Source organism: Tiliqua scincoides, chromosome 1, assembly GCF_035046505.1.
Source record: "Tiliqua scincoides isolate rTilSci1 chromosome 1, rTilSci1.hap2, whole genome shotgun sequence".
Classification (NCBI taxonomy): Eukaryota; Metazoa; Chordata; class Lepidosauria; order Squamata; family Scincidae; genus Tiliqua; species Tiliqua scincoides.
In genome coordinates, this window is record NC_089821.1 from 196,344,217 (window position 1) to 196,365,041 (window position 20,825).

The 20,825-nt window shown below is 40.7% G+C and overlaps 1 protein-coding gene across 6 annotated transcripts in view; it reads right to left on the bottom strand.

The window, feature by feature from the left end:
* Positions 1–1,512: 1,512 nt before the first annotated feature.
* The window catches only part of FYN (FYN proto-oncogene, Src family tyrosine kinase), a 161,617-nt gene continuing 142,304 nt past the window's right edge, over positions 1,513–20,825 (bottom strand). For 5 of the 6 annotated variants that reach the window (XM_066613454.1, XM_066613482.1, XM_066613471.1 and 2 more), the window contains 5 exons: positions 17,404–17,583; positions 14,288–14,364; positions 14,051–14,204; positions 7,700–7,831; positions 1,513–3,004 (listed from right to left, as the gene is read on the bottom strand). In XM_066613454.1, coding sequence (XP_066469551.1) covers positions 2,796–3,004; positions 7,700–7,831; positions 14,051–14,204; positions 14,288–14,364; positions 17,404–17,583 — 752 coding nt within the window. In that variant the 3' untranslated portion in view covers positions 1,513–2,795. Of the gene's footprint in view, positions 3,005–7,699; positions 7,832–14,050; positions 14,205–14,287; positions 14,365–17,403; positions 17,584–20,365; positions 20,522–20,825 lie in introns of all 6 variants that reach the window. The other variant, XM_066613499.1, reaches the window with a different exon arrangement.

Consider the following 20,825-nt stretch of genomic DNA (forward strand, 5'->3'; position numbering starts at 1 on the left):
GGAAGTTCTGACCTTTCCATTCAAGGTGTAGAAGGTATCAAAGTACTATACAAAAATTAATAGTACCTGAAAATTCTCCAAAATCTGCAAAATGCAAACAGAAGTAGGCAAAAATAACTTCACCATATCGATTGTCTTGAGAGAAATGGTTGATCAAAAACAGGGATTCTGAATGTAAAGTGCTTACTAAGTAGTGGTAATACAAGATACTTCTCTTTCCTCCTCCTTCACATAAGAACAGCCCCACTGGATCAGGCCATAGGCCCATCTAGTCCAGCTTCCTGTATCTCACAGCAGCCCACCAAATGCCCCAGGGAGCACACCAGATAACAAGAGACCTGCATCAGTCTCACAAATAGCTGTGAGATGCAAATACAAAATATCCAAAGGGGCTTTGTAAAGATTAATGCACAGTAACATTGCTATCCAGTGGAGAAATAGCTCTTGTATTTTTAATGTTTCAGTGACCCCTACTGCTACTTTGGCAGGCAAACCGCTCCTAGTACTTCTTACAATAAATTAAAAACTCAATATGCTTCATGGACCTTTTTGATCTTGACAGGATTTATCTTTAGTTTGGCTCAGTGAATTAGGGATAGGGTTCCACGTGGAAGTATTGGGGAAGGATATTCGCTCCTACATAGAAATGTTGTTCTTTCCTTCTGACACCTAGCTGTGCATAAACATGCATGCTAAAAGAAAATACGGTTCTAATCTTAACTAAGTGTTCCACTGGTGGATTGCACATTCTGCCGGCAGAAGTGCCACCACGATGGCATGCATGATGAGGTCATTGCATATGGCTGGTGGTCATGCGCAACTGCCAACAGAGGATCCACACAATACTAGTACCAGTAAGTTGGCAGCAGGGGCAGGTGGTGTGAGGAATGGGGCAAGAATGGGGGAATGTCTGGGTAGGGAGGTGTAATGGGGATGGAGGGGTGGAACCCAGCGGTATTGGCATGCACCAGGATCCTATCCTCATTCCTTCCCTTGTTATCTCTTACTCTCCTTGGTCTTTCTGTAGCAAAATGACTGCCACAGATTTCATTGTGGTAGAATACTCTTGTCCATGGATAAGGGAATCCTCACCTCAAGGAGACTTCAGTGACTGCTCCCTGCAGAATGCAGGATACAGCATATGCTCCATTGGTGTGGCTGCACTGGCAGCGGGGTGTGTGTGTGTGTTTTAGTTAGGACTGAGTTATAATTCTAGCATAATTGGCTTTCTAGAACAAGAGTATGGAAAGCTCCATCTCCATCCACTCGCCTAGGTTGAATCCAGCTGTTTCATGTCAATTGTTCATAAAACTGGATAATGATACTCAAGAGTCAAATGGCCAAGGCTGATGTTCCTTCTCTACTAGGAAACACAGCTGGCTGTGGTTTAAATGAAAGAATAAAAATCCAGAAGTAAAATGCTCTCTTTTAATTACTAAATTAAGACAGTTAAACATTTTAAAAATGTAAACTTGCAAATAAACAACAACAAAACATACTTAAGACTTCAAAATTATTAAAAAGAGAAAAAGAAAGGATTGGGTTTTTTGTTTCTTTTTGGTTAAAAAATAAGTAAGGAGTTAAAGGCTGGTACAGTCAACTTAAAAAATAATACTTGTGAACATCCCTCCCATCCCCCTCCCATTTCTCATGAAAGAAGTGCATAGTAATTCCACTGGAAAACTTGCAGACATATTAAAAGTAATTCCAATAGCAGTACAGGACATTTAAAACACTTATTTTATGATGCGAAATGGTACACATAAAATATATTCTAGCCAATGTCTGATGAATGGTTAAGCAAGTGGACATGACTATAATGCTATGAGGTTGAGAGTATTTGCAGGTGGTTGCAATGTTTATTAAATTAAAAAATCAGAAAAATCCTCAGTATACATGTTTTGATACATAAGAGTAATTGCAAATTTAACCTTTCAGTCCAAATGGTAAATGTTGCCTTTTCTTGCTTTAACAAGTTTGTTTTCATTTTGATCACAAAAATCAAACCATGCAGTTGGCAAACATTGCTGGAGACTGTGCACATGATTTCTGAAAGATCCAAAGTTACAATGGCCTACAGGTACATCGTCAAACTAAAAAGTGCAAACCAATTTAAAAAGTCATGCTTGGCAAAAGCCAAAAACTCAGCCACTGGCTCTCGGAATCTTACCAGTGTTTCATGTGCACAGTGAAATTAGGGTGTTTTCTTCTGGGTGCTTCCACAGCATGGCTAATCAGTTTTCAAACAAGTTTTCTCTGCAGTAGCACCCACTTACTATATATACAGGTATGTATATATTTTACATATATTTCATATATAAAAGCAAACAAATGAACAAACAAACAAAAACCCTAAACACCAGTCCTGATTTTATTTTGTTAAAACATGAAAAAACATAGACAAAAAGAGGCCACTTTTGGAAAAAATACTTTTAGTTGAGTCAGGAGAAGACTAGTTAAAATCACATTGTTCTGCATTATTATTTTTTTTAAAAAAGGAAAGCACTAGGATCAGTTATTGGCACTGAATTATTATTTACATTGAACAAAGATCTTGCAGTTTACATAACGTCAAAAACAATGCAGTTTCAGAGTCTCTGATCAAGAACAAAACCAAATGTTCACTTTCTGTTCCTAGAAGACATTCAGACTTTTGAGCAGGTAGCTGTGAAAGTTCTCTACTTCAAACGCCAGAGCTTCTGTTGCTCTGAGATGCAGCTTCCGGGAGGAGCCAGTCACCATGCGTCAACAGTGAACGGGACACCTGATAATGGCAGTCTATTCAGGCTACAAAATTAGAGGTTGTCACCTGGCTGGTATTGGGGTTCAGTTGCAGTAAAGTAGTCTTCAAGGAAACCCTGCAAGTACTCAAATGTTGGACGCTCCTCTGGGTCTTTTTTCCAGCAGTGAATCATGAGCTCATGCAGGGAGATAGGACAATCTTGAGGACATGGCATCCTATAGCCCCGTTCTACTTGTTCCAAGACTTCACGGTTATTCATACCTATAAAAAAGAGCAGAAACATGTTTTTTATAAACACAAACGTAAAAGCAAAATCTGCTCGGAAAAGACACATTCTGGACATATTTCTCCCTAAAAACCATCATGCCCAAGGATGGTGTCAGCAGTTGGCCAGTCCAGGCATTGGTCAAGAGACTCCACAGGGGCCCAAAAGAGCCCAACTGGCTGACCCCCATAAGCCTCCCAATGCAGGCAGCACAAGCTGTTCAACCAGGCAATTCATGCCATCACCATCTTGCTCTGCCCTCCCTACGTGCAAAGACGATGATGCAGGGGGTTCAGAGGAAGGCCACTCAGGACAAAGAAGGTGGATAAGGAGGTTGCTTGCGTGCCCCTCCATCAGCACTGCCAGAGTGCTAGCACCTAATCACATGAAACAGCAAAGATTTCTTTAAAAAAATCTCCTTGCCTTCTGCAACATCTGTATTGTTTCACTGCTGCTGTTCTGCTTCTTTTCTGCATAATTTTCTTTTCTCTCATTTGCCCAAACTGTCATTTAATACATTTGGCTATGATCACCCACATAGTTTTGTTTCTAAGCATTCATGACATAATTACATCAGATATAGTACTGTGATGTCATATGGCGTACCATGGCTGACAGGATTAAATGGAAGTGTGATCAAATGAGACTGAAGACAGCTGTGAAGGCAAAGGAAGACAGAAATGTAATCTAGAAGGGCAGCAAACACATGAATGTGTTTGGAATGAATGCCAGAAATAAACCAAATGGGAGACACTTTTTGCAATGGAAAAGAGTAAGGTAAGGAGAGAGAAAATGCCCTTTACAGCAGCAAGACATTCATTGTGAGACTGCTGCTTTTCAAGTACTCTATGGGAATTAGGTGAAAAGAAAATCAAAGTGAAAGGCAAAATTATTTCATGGTTTTTCAGAATTTCTCCCTACCTAGCCATGACCAACTATGCTAAAGGCATTCCACATAGTCCATCATGAGGAAAACAATTATTTTCTGTTGGTGGCAAAAATGATTCTTCTTTTTCACTTCTTTTACTACTTTGAGTATCGAGGGAGATACAAAGTTTTGGTTCCTGCACTTCTAGCAGCCTCTATCCATGTTATTTGATGTTGTTGCAATATATCTTTGATGTGGTCTCTCCACTGTCCTCTGGGTCTGCCTCGTGCTCTTTGCCCTTCTCCTCTCTTTATACATGCCTTATAAGGTATAGAATCTCAAGACATTCTCTCTAGGTGAGCAAACCACTTTATTTGCTGTCTTGTATATAATATAGGTACCACTTTGATGGGAAGGTAACAGCATTCTGTGTGCTTCAGCATTTAGTCATGCTGGCCACATGACCACGGAAGATGTCTTTGGACAACGCTGGCTCCCTCAGCTTGGAGACTGAGAGGAGCACAGCCCCCTAGAGTTGGACGTGACTGTGCAGGGGAACTTTTACCTTTAATATAATATTGGTTCTATTCCAATTCTTTCCCTTATTATCTCGCTCCTGATTTTATCTCTTCTGGTTACTCCAATAGCTTTCCTCAAACATCTCATTTCCATAGTGACTAACTTATGTTTCATTGTAAGTGTTTGGCACTGGTAACATAATGTGGGCATAAATATACTCTGTATGAGGTGCTTCTTTGTACTAATCGGATCTACCTTACATTATAAAAGTGGAGCTAACGGTCCTAGTACTTGGTTTGCCTTACTACATCATATAGTGATCTCTTTGTTCATTTTACCATCTTCAGCAAATGTTGTTCCTAGCTATGTAAACTCTGACACTTGTTTCATACTTGTTTTTTTTCTATTACAATGTTTAGAGTATGCTTTTCCAATTGCCGTTACTTCAGTCTATTCTTTAATAATTCTCATATGATCTCTTAAAGTCCAACCCTGCATCCACATTGTGAGAGGTGGTAACAGGACAAGTAAGGGATAGCTAGGATTGGGCAAAGTAAGCATGGTTTTTGTACCATGGGACCACTACGGCAGGCATGAAGGCCATCCTGGATTACCCTGAAAAGACCTGGCAAAAAGGGCTCTGGTGAAATTGCGACAGGCCCAGCAAGCCAGCAATGGATATATACAATGAGATTCAAACCGACTGATCAAAAATGATTCACAAGTCTAATTTGTCATGTGCATATTTCAAGTTTACTGCCTCCACTCCCCCCGCCTCCCAAAGTCTGCATGGATTGAAAAACCAAGACCAGTTGAAGATACTTGGAAGTTTTCAAGAAAATGACGCTAAACATTTGCAACAAACTTCAGAGTGCTATACAAATTTTTCTAGTTTCTTTTGAATTTGTCAAAGAATACCACTAGCAAATCAAGCAGCAGACAAACATTGCAATATGGAATTCTTTTTTGTAAATACAAATGGGGCCTTGGTATCTACTGGGGATTGGTTCTCAGACCCCCTGCTGATACCAAAAACCAGGGATAAGCAAATCTTCAGTTTTGGGTCTCTTAAACTGGGTAGATGAGGCTCGTCAGCCTGGGAAGGCAGCTCATCTGAGAGAAGGAAAACTCTGATCCCAAACCTCCACTGCCTTGTGGCTACGTCCAGTTACGGAAAAGGCTTCAGGAGACAAGCTTGAGGCAAAATCCAGAGCCGGAGTACCTGAGGCAGTTCGCGACTGAAAACAGTCACGCTCTGGCAACTCCTGCGACACCGCTGGAACCAACCGTATTGGCTTCTGCGTTTCCATTGGACCATTTCAGTGACGTGGAGAGGGGGGATTTGCTGCATGGGTTAACAGTCTATCCTCCATATCTACATTACCCAGGCTTCGTGCACTGGAGAGGACACTCTGTTCCAGAACCACCATTCAGAGCACGATACCATAGTCGGATGCCAACAGAAACCCTGAAGGATTTCTGTTCTGACTGAAGGATGCCAACAGAAACCCTCTGAAAGTGACCAGAGCTGTGCTTTGATTGCCTTCAGAAAATTTTTTAGAAGCCCGCAGAGGCTGCATGCGTATGCCCATGGCATCTGTGGGCTTCAGAATGCCTGAAGGAGGAAAACAAGTTACATTTTTGTATCTTTAAAAGGCATTCTGAGGGCCGGGGAACCCACACTGAGCTAGATCCACAAACAGAAAATACATGGATAAGTAAGCTCAACCTATATGCACAAACATCTCTTGGATCATGTACTGCACCCATCTAACTCTTTCCATGCCATAAAGTCCTCGCCCCTTAAAGAGGCTTTTAATTACTGTAGATACTTGCTTATAGTGCATGAAATTTTTGTCAGGTAGTCAAGCTCCAATTATCACTTCGCCTTATCTCCGGGTCAATCAGAGGGCAAAGCCTTTCAACTCTGAAAAGTTTCACTTCTCAAGCTGCAGACAGGTGCCAAGTTTCTCAAGCAGCAGGCAGGCACAGCTCCTTAGAAGCAATTTGTTAACCTTTTATTCTCCTTTCTTCTGCTGCAGCCTGGTTCTGCTTGGCAAATGCTTGCAAAGCAGGTTTGTTTGTTGAAACACCAGGATGGGAATCCTCTTTTCCATTTGAAGCAGGCTACAATTCAGTGCACCCTTACTTAAGAATAACACCCATGGAAAGCAGTGGGGCTACTTCTGAGTAAAAAGGGTTGCAAATATATGCAGCTGCATCTCTCTGCTGTGAACTGAATTGCACACTCCCAGTTCTGTGTTATGGGTTGTAAGTTGTACATAGAGATTCTGGCTTAACACACCAGACACCTTCAAGGTGGATTTGATTCATGGTTCTCCTGCAGTGGTTCCCAACCTTTTTCACTTGCATATCCCTTGGCAGCCCATTTCCATAAATTGTACCCTTCATATTAGCAAAATGTTTGTAATTAATAATACAAGCCCTCATCTCATTTATATGAAAGCCCAGACTTCATGTATTTATCATGGTGTTTTCTCTTTTTATCTGTTTGAAGAACAGAAGACTCTGCCTTTGCACTGTTTTGCACTAGAAGTGTGCTGAGAAATTCTGGCTGATTGATCACTTTCCATATTATGTTTCAGCTTTTTTACTATGCTGGTTTTCAATCACTGGTGCATAAGTGAATTGATGACCAAAAACTAGCTATTGGTGGGGCTTTCATAGTCAACTAGCTACCTTCCTTCCTGCCTTGCTGGCCCTACAAAGCATTCTGGAGCACGACCTGCCTTTTTCTGCCATTATGCCATTCTTTTTCAAGTACCCCTAAGGGTCCTGTTGAGTGCCCCTGGGAGTACATGAACCCCAGGTTGGGAACCACTGTTCTACAGGTAGGTTGTTTTCAGTGCACGGATAGTGTTTACAAAAAGGTGGTAAAGACCATAAAAACAGTTAGTAGGCATTCTGCATCCATAAAAACAGTTTCAAAAGCTTGTATTTCCATTATGATACCATCTTTGACAATTGTAGGTACAGCAGAACTCTGTAGGTACAGAGTTTTGTTTTGTTTGTTAAAAAACAAAAAAGGGCATGCTCATATGCCTGATGTAATACACAAATGAATCCTTTGACTGTGGATCCAAAGCCATTGATATGCACATGCAAGAGGAGAATAATGAATGCAGTGTTATTTGTTGGTTTTGTTCAGTAGTTCACGTTGCCTGGAAATGAAAGGTGGTTGCATGCATGTTCTCCCCCTTGCATACCTATAATTTCTTTGATCCTGACATTACTCATACAACTATTTGAAAACAAGAGTATGCTTTCTGGATTCTTTTCTTACCTGGATATGGCACTCTCCCTTTTGTTACTAGCTCTGTCAGCAATATCCCAAAGGACCAGACATCTGATTTTATGGTAAACCTTCCATACAATGCTGCTTCCGGGGCAGTCCATTTTATAGGAAACTTTGCACCTAGGAGAGAACAGACAAGGTAACATTGCAGCATGTGCTACTTTAGCTAATCGGAGGCCACGTCATTCAGTGGGAGTGAAATAAAACTCCATTGATTGCCTAACTTCATTGTGAGTATGAAAATCCTTGACAGAAACTTTCAGAAACTGAGAGGTTTGAGAAACAAGTCAAACCTCCTTTCTATTTTGCTTTGAATTCTGAGTCTTTGGGTCATATTGTGATCATTTTTTTTCTTTCCAGTTTATATAACCAGGAGAGTTCTAAGCTTATTTAAAATAAACGAAAGCTGGATATAGTGCTATCCTTACACACATCTACTCAGAAGTAAGCTCCACTAATAGGACTTCTTCCCAGGAAAGTGTGAAAAGGATTGCAACCGTAATCTGCTACATAAAAGTGCAGTTGGTATTGTGGAAATCCAGCAGAGTTACAAAATTTAGAAGTACACACACTTGGGATATGATGCTCTCATGAAAACGACGACAAAAACCACTTGATGGAATATAGAATATGGAAAATAGAATAGTGCAACTAAAACCCCAATATTGCTGTGGCCTCATACTGCTGGAACTAGCATTCTGGCAGTGCAAGGTCCTTGTTATGGCATGAAAGCTGGGCTGCTGTCAGGCCACTGCCACAAAAGGAATGGTGCAGTTGGCAGCAGAAACAGGAGTCTTTGCAAGTGCTGGTAAAGTTGGTGGTGGAGGTTTGGGAGTATTCAGTGGTGGGAAGGGTGGAGGGTGGGGACCAGGTCAATGGGGGAGGATCTTGCCAGCAAATGAGCATGCCAGATCCATTTTTGCCCCGCCCCTTTCTCTTCTTGGATTTATGCCTGTTGTATAGTTAGCATGTGACCTTTTCAGCCACACTAGACGCTGTGCCAGAACCACCATCCAGAGCGCGATACCACAGTCTTCCGAGACTGAAGGTTGCCAACGTCGTTGATAGTTAGCGTGGATATGAGGAGACCCATAAGCCACCAGGAGGACTATGCAGAAGTAAGTAAAAATATTTGGATGCAATGCATGCTCCATCAGCAGAGCTGCATCGGTGCCAATAGAGGGGATTTGGCAGTAGAATATTAAAGGAGTATTTCTAAGAAAATACCTCTTTTCCTATGACCTACTGTAATGTACTTGATTGATAAGAGTATCCCTTCAAGTTTGCCATCTGTTATCAACTTACAAGAGCAAGACCATATAAAGGCTTAATAAAGTTGGGACTTGGGCATGTTCTAGTCTAGTTATTTGGTCTGGCTTTGAGAACTGCCATGGAGATGGAACCTTAATCTTTTCTTTTATCCTGGTGGTTAGTTTTGCTCTGTTTCTAATGTATTGTTACTAAACCTTGGCACACTACATTCCTGACCTCCTCCAACCAACAAGTCAGAACAACCTATAGTTCTTAAGGGGTTCTATTCGAACTTTGTGTGGAGTGTCTTGCCACTGTTGCCAGCAGAAGGTGAGTTGTGCTCATGCAAGGGCCCCTTCCACTCATGGGAGAATCCCTTGCATGAGTACAGCTATCTTCGCCTCCAGACACTCCCTAAGAAAGGACAAACAAGATTGGGTTGAAATGGATCATAATTTATAGATCAAATACAGAAACTTGAAGCACACGTATCATAACGGTCCCCTTTAGTGTGGATTCCTTTCCTTGAGGGAAACAGCCAGCTACTCTCTGTTCACCTTAAGGGCAACCCACTCTGGCTCCAAGCTAACCATCACTGATAATGACTTAGTTTATCAATGCAGACCCCTTTAAAGGGGCTTGAGGAAGATCTGGACTGCATCACCCTCCCCAGGCCATTGTCACAGAAGTTCCAATCAGCTGTCTCTACTTGCCTGAGCTGTGAGGGGGAGGAGCAAAATGCTGACCACATTGATGCCTCCTGGTTGGCACCATTCTGCATGTGGAAGGAACTGCCAATGAAGTTAGGATACAACCCAATCACTATAATTAATATCGTATTTTACGGAGGAATTTTGAATTGGTACTGTTACTCACTAGTAATTTCTAGTTTTGTGTCGTTGGTACAGGGGAATAGAAAGGAAACCAGAAAGGTTTAGAAAATGCTGACATATGTACCCAGCAGGAAACAAGTTCATTTTGATAAGGCTACGGTGTCATTTGCAGGGACTTATGAACAGAAAAGTTCAATTGAAATTCAAGAGGAACTAGCAACTGATACAAAATTATATAACATGTTAGGAAAATAAACACAAGAGTCCTTTACCTGCCATACCCTGGTCATCTTGTATTACAAAACTCTAGTATTCCCCAAATCTTTCAATAAAAACCTTTGTGTGTCCTATGAAATGAACTGGATCTCTTTGCAAGTTAGAATATTCCTTTGATGATCAAATGAGTTCCTCAAAACATGAATTATTCCTAACGTTCCTATGCTATTCATGAAGATAGAAGAACTTCTATGAACGGGAAACATCATAGGCATCTTAACAGCAGCATATATTTTCTTCTAAGGGCCATTTCCCCCATTTTTAATACAGCATGAGAGTTGAAATTCTGGCAAAATATTCTGAGAAAGAAAACATGGTTTGGTGTAAGACAGTCCTACACTGCACCTTGGGAGGTACAATCTATGCTGCTTACGCTAATAAACCTAATTGGTACAGAGTGATGTAAGAGGTGGTGTATGTCCAAGGAGACCCATAGGTGGCCTGAGGGCTTACCTGGAAGGAAATAAAAATGTTTTTTACTTACCTTCCATTTGCCTTCAGCCCCCCTCCCCCATAGCATGCAGCATGCGCCTTTCTGGCACAGCTACATGCTATCGCACGGGGGGGGGGATAGAATTGGGCTCATAGCTGCCTCTCAACTTTCCTCAAGAAATGCTAATATTTTACTAGTCTATATGTTTAACCATGTAGGCTAGTTTTGACTACTTCAGAGAACAACTTTCTCCAGTGCTAGTCAATGTCCCTGCAACAATGTCAATGCCCCTGCTAGTTTGTGGTGGCACAGTTTGGGAGCCACTGCATTTGAGTATTATAAAATATTTAAGTCAATTTTTGTGTAGTTTAGGCTATACATTCAATTCTATCAAAAAGACACATACCACCAACCAAGTGTGATACCAGATTTGTCCTTACATATACGCCTGGGAAGCCTTTAGTGCAGTGCCCTTTTTACAGTCTAAACTATGAGAAATGCTAACACTTTTTTGGTCACAGTTCCAACCACTCTTCCACATTGCTCAAACCAGCAAAACTCTGGCAGCAGTGGCAGACCTGCCATTAAGTGAAAGGGGAAAATGCCTTGGGTGTGGAGCCTCCTGCATCTCTGGGACCGTGTGGAAGTCTTGCTGAAGCTCCTGACATGGTCGGAAACTGTGCTTCTGGTCTGCCAGAAGCACAGTTTAAGAGTGCAGGGAACCCTCAGGAGGCTTCCCTGGTACATCCTGGAGTCGTGCAAGGCTCTGGAATGTTATGGTGAGTAGGGGGCGGATTTGCATGTGGGGGGGTGGGGGTGCTGGCATTCTACGGGGGTGCCATCACAGACCTTTGCCCTGGAATGCAGAGCTGGGGAGGTCTGCCACTGTCTGGAGGAGGGATAAAGCAGGGTGATACAGAGAAAATATCTATCAAGGACACATGAATAGCTTTTTCTGCCCTAGTGGAAAACAGCAGCGGGTGTCCATTGGTTGCTTGTGTGTGATTTATAGTCAATAAAGATAGTTTATAACTCTATTTTGTTCTTACAAATGGTTAGTGCAAATGTTAGAAGAACAATGATAGAAGGAAAACAAAACAAAAAGATCAAGCCAATAATCCTATGTCCTGTAAACCACTGGAGTTGAGAATCAACACCATCTGCTTCCTTCAGCAATTTCTGCAAGAATTCAAGATAGTTTTTGGAGAGCAGAGAAGGAGGAGGGAGGAAGTCAGCCCTATTAATGTCAAGTATACAAAATATCAAGTGGCAAGGAAAAAGAAAACTCAGTGTTTTTTCAAATGCAACCTTTAGCTATAAATGGGGTGAACACTTCGTGTCTCCAAAAACATCTGCCAGTTTTTATCTTGCTTTCCAGTGTTCTGCTCCTGTGCACCAGAGACACTATAGGAGCAGTAGCCGACTAGATAAACAACACAATTCCCCAGCTGTATCCCTATGGAAAATCTATGAGTGGGTCATGGGAAAAAAAAATACAAAAACAGTCCCTGCTTAATAGTGTTACTATGCCATCAACAGTCCCTCTGGAGTGAGACTACAGGCAAGGGGGAGTCTAAACAAGGCTCCAGTTAAAAATGATTTAAAAGCTTGCTTCAAAAACCTGTTTCAATATAAAGCAAAAGTTTCAAAAGAAAGACTAGCTGGTTTTTCATAATTCTTAAATCTATTATCTTATAAAGTATGCCAAAAAACCTAGATAACCACAAACTATATGTTTGTATAATCTGTTTTTCACAATTATCAAATTTTCACATACAGGATATCTTATTATTTAGAAAGCCTAGATTTAATGTATGTATAGCATTACATTCTTGAGATTATAATAAATACATTTTTCAGATCTGCATTTTGATATATGTGGAATAACTTGGTCCTTTGTTTAAATCAGTATGCACAAAGTCAGTTCATTAGTACCAATTGTTTAATACACCAGAGAATGTTAAGTGTTCTTTTTAAGATGGTTCTTTATGCTTTTTTCAATGGTTTTGTCCCAGTCTAACTGAAAACAGTACCATTAGAAGTTGTTTAAATCGAAACAGTCTAACCCCCCCATCATAAAACGGCACATGTTCCAAAATAAAATAGTCTATCACAGATAAAATACTGAAAAGGAACAAGAGATTAATGTGGGAGACTGGATCACGTTACAATTACAACTTTTTTAAATGTGATAATTGCAATGATCATGTGACAACTCAACTGTTTGACCATTAGGGTTTTGATCTTCTTGGGACGATAATTGCAGATGTGCTGCTGTAGCAATCTATGAAAAGGGGAAAAAAATCTGAACTGACTTTATCATTATATTAACAGATTGCCTGGTTTATTCTAAAATGTAATAAACATCAACGAAAAAAATATTCCAGCTTTTGTACTGCAGTAATTTACAGTTGTTGCTCCTACTGTTTATAGCAGGGGTGCCCAAACCCCGGCCCTGAGGCCACTTACGGCCCTCGAAGCCTCTCAATGCGGCCCTCAGAGAGCCCCTAGTCTCCAATGAGCCTCTGGCCCTCCGGAGATTTGTTGAAGCCCACACTGGCACAACGCAACTGCTCTCAGCGTGAGGGCAACTGTTTGACCTCTTGTGTGAGCTGTGGAATGAGGGCTCCCTCCACTGCTTGCTGTTTCATGTCTGTGATGTAGTAGCGGCAGCAAAGGAAAGGCCACCCTTGCTTTGTGCAAGGCCTTTTATAGGCCTTGAGATATTGCAAAACCTTCATTCATTCATAGAAGTTCATCTTTAATATATTCATTTATGTAAACTTATGCAAATTTATTCAAATTTTAAATGTAAATTAATTCTTTTTCTCCCCGGCCCCCAACACAGTGTCAGAGAGATGATGTGGCCCTCCTGCCAAAAACTTTGGACACCCCTGGTTTATATTATTGAATAATATTATTTTTTGCTTTATCCTGCAAAGTGCTCTCGATTTATGGCCCTCATTATCCTCATAATAACAGGCACCAAGAAGAGGGAATAGCCACATTCCCTTTCTTTCCAATCAGGTAAACTGGCTCCGGAGTTAATAAACAAGACATCACTTCTCTTGCTTCCATTTTCCCTGTTTGCTTTTGAGTCCTTCTGGAACCACTGCAAGCATATGTGAATCAGAAATTATCTTTCCGATTGAAGACCGGGCCAAATTAGTCAGTATTATAATAAATTAAAACATGACACACACATTTCTTCTCTCTTTAAACAGTCTCACAATTCCTTATCTATATTCACAAATCCAACACTGATTCACATTCCATTTATAACAAATGACTAACTGCCCAAGACGTAACAAATTCTCCAGCGCGGATGCAGCCATGCCAACAGGGTGGACGGGCTGCATTGTGTGGTGGAGGGGCAGTTACTGAGGCCTCCTCAGCGTAAGGGAACATTTGCTCTCATACTTTGGGGCTGCATCAGTGCTGGAATGTTGGTTAGGGTTGGGCAGTAAGTACGGAGAAAGCCACCAACACCTTGGCTTCTTTGTCGATCAAAGCCACGGTCAAGGTTACATTAAGGGTTGATCTTACCTTGTCTGGCTGTATATTCATTATCTTCAATTAACCTTGCTAATCCAAAATCAGCAATCTTGCATATTAGACCATTTCCCACCAGGATGTTTGCAGATCGTAGATCTCTGTGTATATAATTCATTCGCTCGATATAAGCCATACCTGCAGCGACCTGTTAGGTGAACAATGGACTCTGCTTAACATAAAGGAACCCTGACATGGATACAAATTACTATATACATATTTAAAATCTACCTGTGCTGCCATGTCCACTAAATTTGGCAGTTTCAGAGCTCTTCCTTCTCCATCCTTTAAGAAATCCAGCAAGCTTCCTGCAACAATGATGAACAAAGATTTTTTTTTTTTAAGGAAAGCAGTTATTTTTGATGCTGAATGAAAATGGTACTAGATTTTTTTTTTTTTTAAGTGCAGGTCACAATAAATGTCAGAAATGCCCTAAAAATTACTTAACTCCTGGAAGAATTCAGACCCATGCACAGGGTTGGTCCATCCATGCAGCCACCTGAAGCAGGTTGTATTGGCAGATTGCAAAGGTCTGAAGGTAAGACATATTTGGGGGGCCATTCATCCTGCTGCTGCTGCTCTCTTCCAACCTGGAAGTGCCCTTCAGAAGGCTCCGGGAGGATTTCTGAGGCGAGGGCAGGCTGACTATGCCTCACCTGCACCTGCTGGAACCTTCTGAAAGTTGGTTTTTCAGGCCAGGCCTCTCTGTGGATTTCATTATCCACAGAAATTGGTATCCATGGGAGGTTTGGGAACAGCTCCCCTGCGGATACCAAGTGCCTACAGTACTTGAGTCATAGTTGTTGTTTCTTCTTCTGATATGAACAGAAATGTAGGTGCTGAGATATGCATTCCCACTTTTACTGTTTCATTCTGCAACAAGTCACCAAGACATATGATTTCTCTTAGCTGTCACTGGAGTGAACTCTCACTGGAAAATGCAACATCTGGTCAGTGGTATTCAGGAAACTATGTCTTTGGATATGAAATATAAGATATACATTCCTAATAAGGTTAATAGGTAGCTCTAGCTTGAACTGTGATAATTCTCCATAACACAACATGAAAATGTTAAGTGCACTAATAAAGCTTCTCTTCATAAACCTCCCTTTGCTGAAGCATAATATCAGTGAAATAATAATATTCCCTCATTTTACAATTTTTTTTTACAAAAAAAAAATAGATTAGAGTCACTCTTCCATATGTCAATGCACATTTAAAGTTGTAGAAAAACTTTATCCCCCGATGGGTGGCGCTGCTAGAAGCATGTACACAGCCGAATTTATTAGAGACAACAAAAATGCTTAGATATGAGAGTTTATTGAAGAAAGATGGGCATTTAAAGACAAAAGAAGAACTGTTAAGACAGGGTATGGAGATGGATTGGTGGACTCGCTTGCAACTTGATTCAAAATTTGGAAAAGATAAACAAGAAGGATTCTATTCAGAACAGACACCATTTGATAGAATACTTTTAGAATACAAATGCAAAATATATCAAAAGAATGTATATAGTTCCCATTGGATTTTGAGATTCATGAAGAAACAATAAAAGAGTGTGTGATAAAATGGGCGCAAAATATAGGCCATAATATTACATTAGAACAATGGGAACAGATTTGGAAATATAATATAAAATTTACTAGAGCAACAAATTTTAAAGAAAATGTATATAAAATGTTTTATAGATGGTACATGACACCAGTAAAACTGGTAAAAATGAATCAGAACATATCAAAAAATTGTTGGAAGTGTAAATGTGAAGAAGGGACATTTTATCATATGTGGCGGACATGTAAAAAAGTGCAAGTATATTGGAAAATGGTAAGGAATCTAATGCAAGAGATTGTTGGATTTACGATACCGCTGAAACCAGAGTTATTTTTGCTTAATATTACCTTGGATATTATAGATGAAGAAAATGATGTATATTTAGTTATTATGATATTAACTGCTGCAAGGATTTTATGTGTTAGATACTGGAAAGATATTAAAATTCCAATGGAAGATGAATTAATAGAGAAAATAATGAATATGGCGGAAATGGATAGACTTGCAGAGATTTTGGATCAACAGCGCAAACCGACACAGATAGAGCAATGGAGACCATTCTATGCTTGGTTGAAAATGAAGTTGTAGATGTATAAGACAGGGCATTTAGATGAATATATTGTATACATGATATATTATACAGGATATGATATGATAGATAAATGATATTAAGAGGCTAAACTAGAAGAGGAACAAGATTAGAAGATATGTATTGATTGATTAGATATATTGATATATAATTGCCTGCCACCCTCCAATGGTGTGTTTTTGTGTTGTGTATTGAGTTTGTATTTGTTATGTGTTTGTTTATATTTGTTGCTTGTTTTTATTTTGGAAAATGATAAAAAAAATAAAATGGTAGAAAAACACATTACTACTCTTTCATTTATTTCAGCTCTGTGAATAAAAGTTTGTCTCAGAAACAAATTGTTAAAGTGTAAAGAATCTGTAATAAAGACCCTGAATAGGGTGTAGTTTGATCTTTAATCTCCTTTCCACTTTAAAATGTTGTATGGAAGAATGGAGAAATCAATCTATTTATCAACAACATAGGCCAGTGGTTCCCAAACTTTCCTGAGACATGATGTGCCCACAGCCTCTTCTTCCTGGCTGAGCCAGGTGCCACCACCTTAGATCTCATGGCAGCACATCGGGGGGGGGGGGGACATCCTGGCACACCCCTTTCAGTGTGCTGTGACACCCTAAGGCATTGCAATACACACTTTGGGAACCCCTGGCATAGGTGAACAAATGGTTTAATGTGCCGGTAATCTGTACAGTGAACAGGTATGCCATAGTGGCTAGGAGACTAAGCTGTGAGTTGGGATTTCCCTGGTTCAAATCTCCCCTGAACTCACCAGGTAGACTTAGGGTACAATCCTAACCCCTTATGTCAGTGCTTTCCAGCACTGACATAAGGGCAATGCAGCTCTGAGGTAAGGGAACAAATATTTCCTTACTTTGAGGAGGCCTCTGTGAGTGACACCCAACTACAGTGACACCCAACTGTAGGATGCAGCACACATTCCATTGGCACCACTATGCCAGTGCTGGAAAGCACTGACATAAGGGGTTAGGATTGTGCCTTAGGCAAGCCATTCCATCTCAGTTTCAGCTCCCTAGCTACAAAATAGGGATAATAATACTTACTTATCTTATAGGGTTCTTGTATTATCTTGATGGAGTCCTTACATGTGAAGCATTTTGCAAATGTAAATTACTACAATTCCCCTATTTCTCACACATCTAGAATGAGCTGGAACAAAGTATGAATCCAGGAGCAATTCTTAAACTACCTTTATTCATATACTCTGTGACAATGTAGATAGGTTCTTCAGATACCACGGCATAAAGCTGAACCAGTTTGTCGTGCTTTAGCTTTTTCATGATCTGAGCCTCCTCCAGGAATGACTCTGGGGACATTGTGCCAGGCTTCAGTGTTTTTATCGCCACTTTAGTATTCCCATTCCAGGTACCTGCAAAAAAATCCAGACATACAGTAAACTTGAAAGGTCCCATGCCCCTTTGCTCCTACTGTACTATGTAAATGTTAAAGAGGACAAATGGAAAGACAAATACATGTGGCATCTAAGAAATAATAATAGATGCTAATGATGCTGTAACCATTTAGTTACCCACTTAATTTAGATCTGCCCAGTGTAGTGCCAGAGTTCAGATGTGGGAAGCTAACGATAAATCCACAGTGATAAAACTCACTGACAGCACAAGCCTATGCATGTCTACTCAGAAGTAAGCCCCAATGCGTTCAGTGCAATGGGCAGCAAAATGGCAGATGCGCTTCAATGTCAGTAAGTGTAAAGTCATGCACATTGGGGCAAAAAATCAAAACTTTAGATATAGGCTGCTCTTTACACTTTAGATGCTCTTTACACTTTAGATGCTCTTTACACTCTCACATAATACCAGAACCAGGGGACATCCACTAAAATTGAGTGTTGGGCGGGTTAGGACAGACAAAAGAAAATATTTCTTTACTCAGCGTGTGGTCGGTCTGTGGAACTCCTTGCCACAGGATGTGGTGCTGGCGTCTAGCCTAGACGCCTTTAAAAGGGGATTGGACAAGTTTCTGGAGGAAAAATCCATTATGGGGTACAAGCCATGATGTGTATGCGCAACCTCCTGATTTTAGAAATGGGTTATTTCAGAATGCCAGATGCAGGGGAGGGCACCAGGATGAGGTCTCTTGTTGTCTGGTGTGCTCCCTGGGGCATTTGGTGGGCCGCTGTGAGATACAGGAAGCTGGACTAGATGGGCCTATGGCCTGATCCAGTGGGGCTGTTCTTATGTTCTTATGTTCTTACTCTCAGAACAGTGTGTACAGTATTGGATTGCAGCCAGTGTGACCATGAGTAACCACTGTTAATGTAGCTGAATCCATCTTTTATGACTGAGGTATGGCCTTGACATAACCTCAGGCTCTTTTGAGGTTGTTTCTCTGCCTCTAAAAAAGGGCTGGATTTCTGAGCACCAGATATACATTAGCAGAGGTCTCATTTGACTAAATTCTGCTGATTGATGTTTCAGTGTTAAAATTTGTTCAATTTATTTGACAGGAGTAATCAGAAGAGTCTTTTAATGAAGGAAGACAACATTAAGCATATGAAATTGCATTCTTTAAAAAGACACAGATAAGGAATTCATGATCTCTTCAGTTAAAATTAAGTCTGCATTGAATCAGCAACTGTGAGTGCATTATTACAGGGAACGACACCCACTTCAGCTCATCAATTTCTTCTGGTGTTTAATCTGTTTTTCCATCCCTGGAATTGTTCTTTTTTTTTTTTTTTTTGTATTCTGAAATTAAAAGCACTTGTTTTTTGGGGTGTGTGTGTTGGAAGTGTGTGTTAAAAAAGCAATAAATTGGGTCAAAGCAGATTCTATGTTGTTACTGTCTCTGAATATTACTACATATTGTTAATTTATTCTCACATCTGCTGTAGAAATGGCACACCCATATTCAATAAATGAAAAAGTTGCTTAACTAACAAAATGCCTGCTGTTCTGATTGGTAGAGTGAGCAAGTGCATGCATTTGTGCTATACGGGTCTGTGCACTATATCCCTGAGGTATTATCATCCGTAAAGACTGGGAGACCCACCATCAGGTATAGAAAGCTGAATTCTAGTGAAATTCTATAGAATTCTATAGAAACCCTTACCCTTCCTGACCGAATTGTATGCAACCCAGTGCACAATCTTATTTCAATGATACACTGGCACAGCTGTTCCTGTGACTGCAGAGGGCATAGCAAATGTGTCCTAAGACACACTGCAACACCCAGAGAGTAAGCAGCACCAGTTGGGAAGTCTGTGCTGCCCTGCCAACGCTGCATTAAAGCTTCAGGCTACTGGTGGAGGTAAGTGAAATGCTGAGTGGCACAGGGGCAGCAGGAAGGTGGTTTGGAGCCAGGGAGGGGGTATTTTTGGGCACAGGGAGGGCAAGAGTGGCTGAGGCTTCCTAAGCTACATCTTCCCTCCTAGCCTTATACAGGGCTGCTTGGACTTCTGCCAGTCAAGTAACTGGTAGAAGGAGTAGCACCATAGGGCAGGCTGAGCTTTACTCAGGGTAAGGGGAAAAATATCTGCTTACCCCAAGGAGGCCTCCAGCCTGCTCCTAAGCTGTGTTGGCCTCTGTAGCAGAAGGCCTTGTGGCCCCAATATGCTAGCACAGCTTAGGACTAGGCTGTCCTTCACTTATATGGGAGAATGGAATGAATTTTGGAAAAATACTGGGTTTGGAGCTCAATAGGCTCACCTGTTACTCCAGTGCATGGTGCGGGTTTTGTTCCCCTCTGATTATGCCCCAAATTACAGCTTTTTTGTATTATATCTTAGAACTCAATGGAAAACAGCTAATAATGTGAACTAGCACATTTAGCATAGCCCCATTCTAGATTTAATTTCTTGAACAAACTAGTGTGATGGAATTTAGGAGCTAATAAAATGACTGTACTCATCCCTTACAAAGCCTATGCATTTATAATTGCCTGCAGTGCTAGAATAAAGTGTTGCAACACCAGTATGATGCTGTGATGCAGAACTTATGCAGCTATTAACATGGCCTATCCTAAGCATTTATGGACCTGTATAGCAAGTCAACAGACCGGGCTTCTTCTGGGGGATCATATAAACAAATTGTACTATCACTTATTTCAGTATGAACTTTGATTCTGAAATTGACTTCTTTCACGATGACTTTAAGTATTCATCCCAAACAGAACAGTTTTCACTGCCTTACCACTCCACACTTCAGCAAAACAGCCCTGACCCAGCTTCTTTTCCAGAAACAATGAATCTCGTGCAACTTCCCATGCATCCTTAGCCAATCCGACAGTTTGTGGAATGTAATTCGATGCAATCACAGTTAAGTTAAAACATAAACCATCAGCTTTCTCTACAGGAAAGGAAATTGACAAAAGAAATACTTATAATCCATTGTTATGCATGCACAGAGAAAGATGGAAGGTGGCTTTGTCCTTATGGTGTCTGTGCTCAGTCAATTTCTAGATAGCAGGCTCATGACAAACCTTTTTGGAACTAAGATTAGAATGTGTGAGGTTTGATAGTTAAGCTGAAGGTAGTTTGTCAACCTGACACCTAGACGCAGGAGGCATATGATAACTGCTTCCTTTTTTTTAAAAAGTCACTTATGCAGTGCTTGAAATGAAAGGTTTTCAAAACCAAGAACATGCTACCCA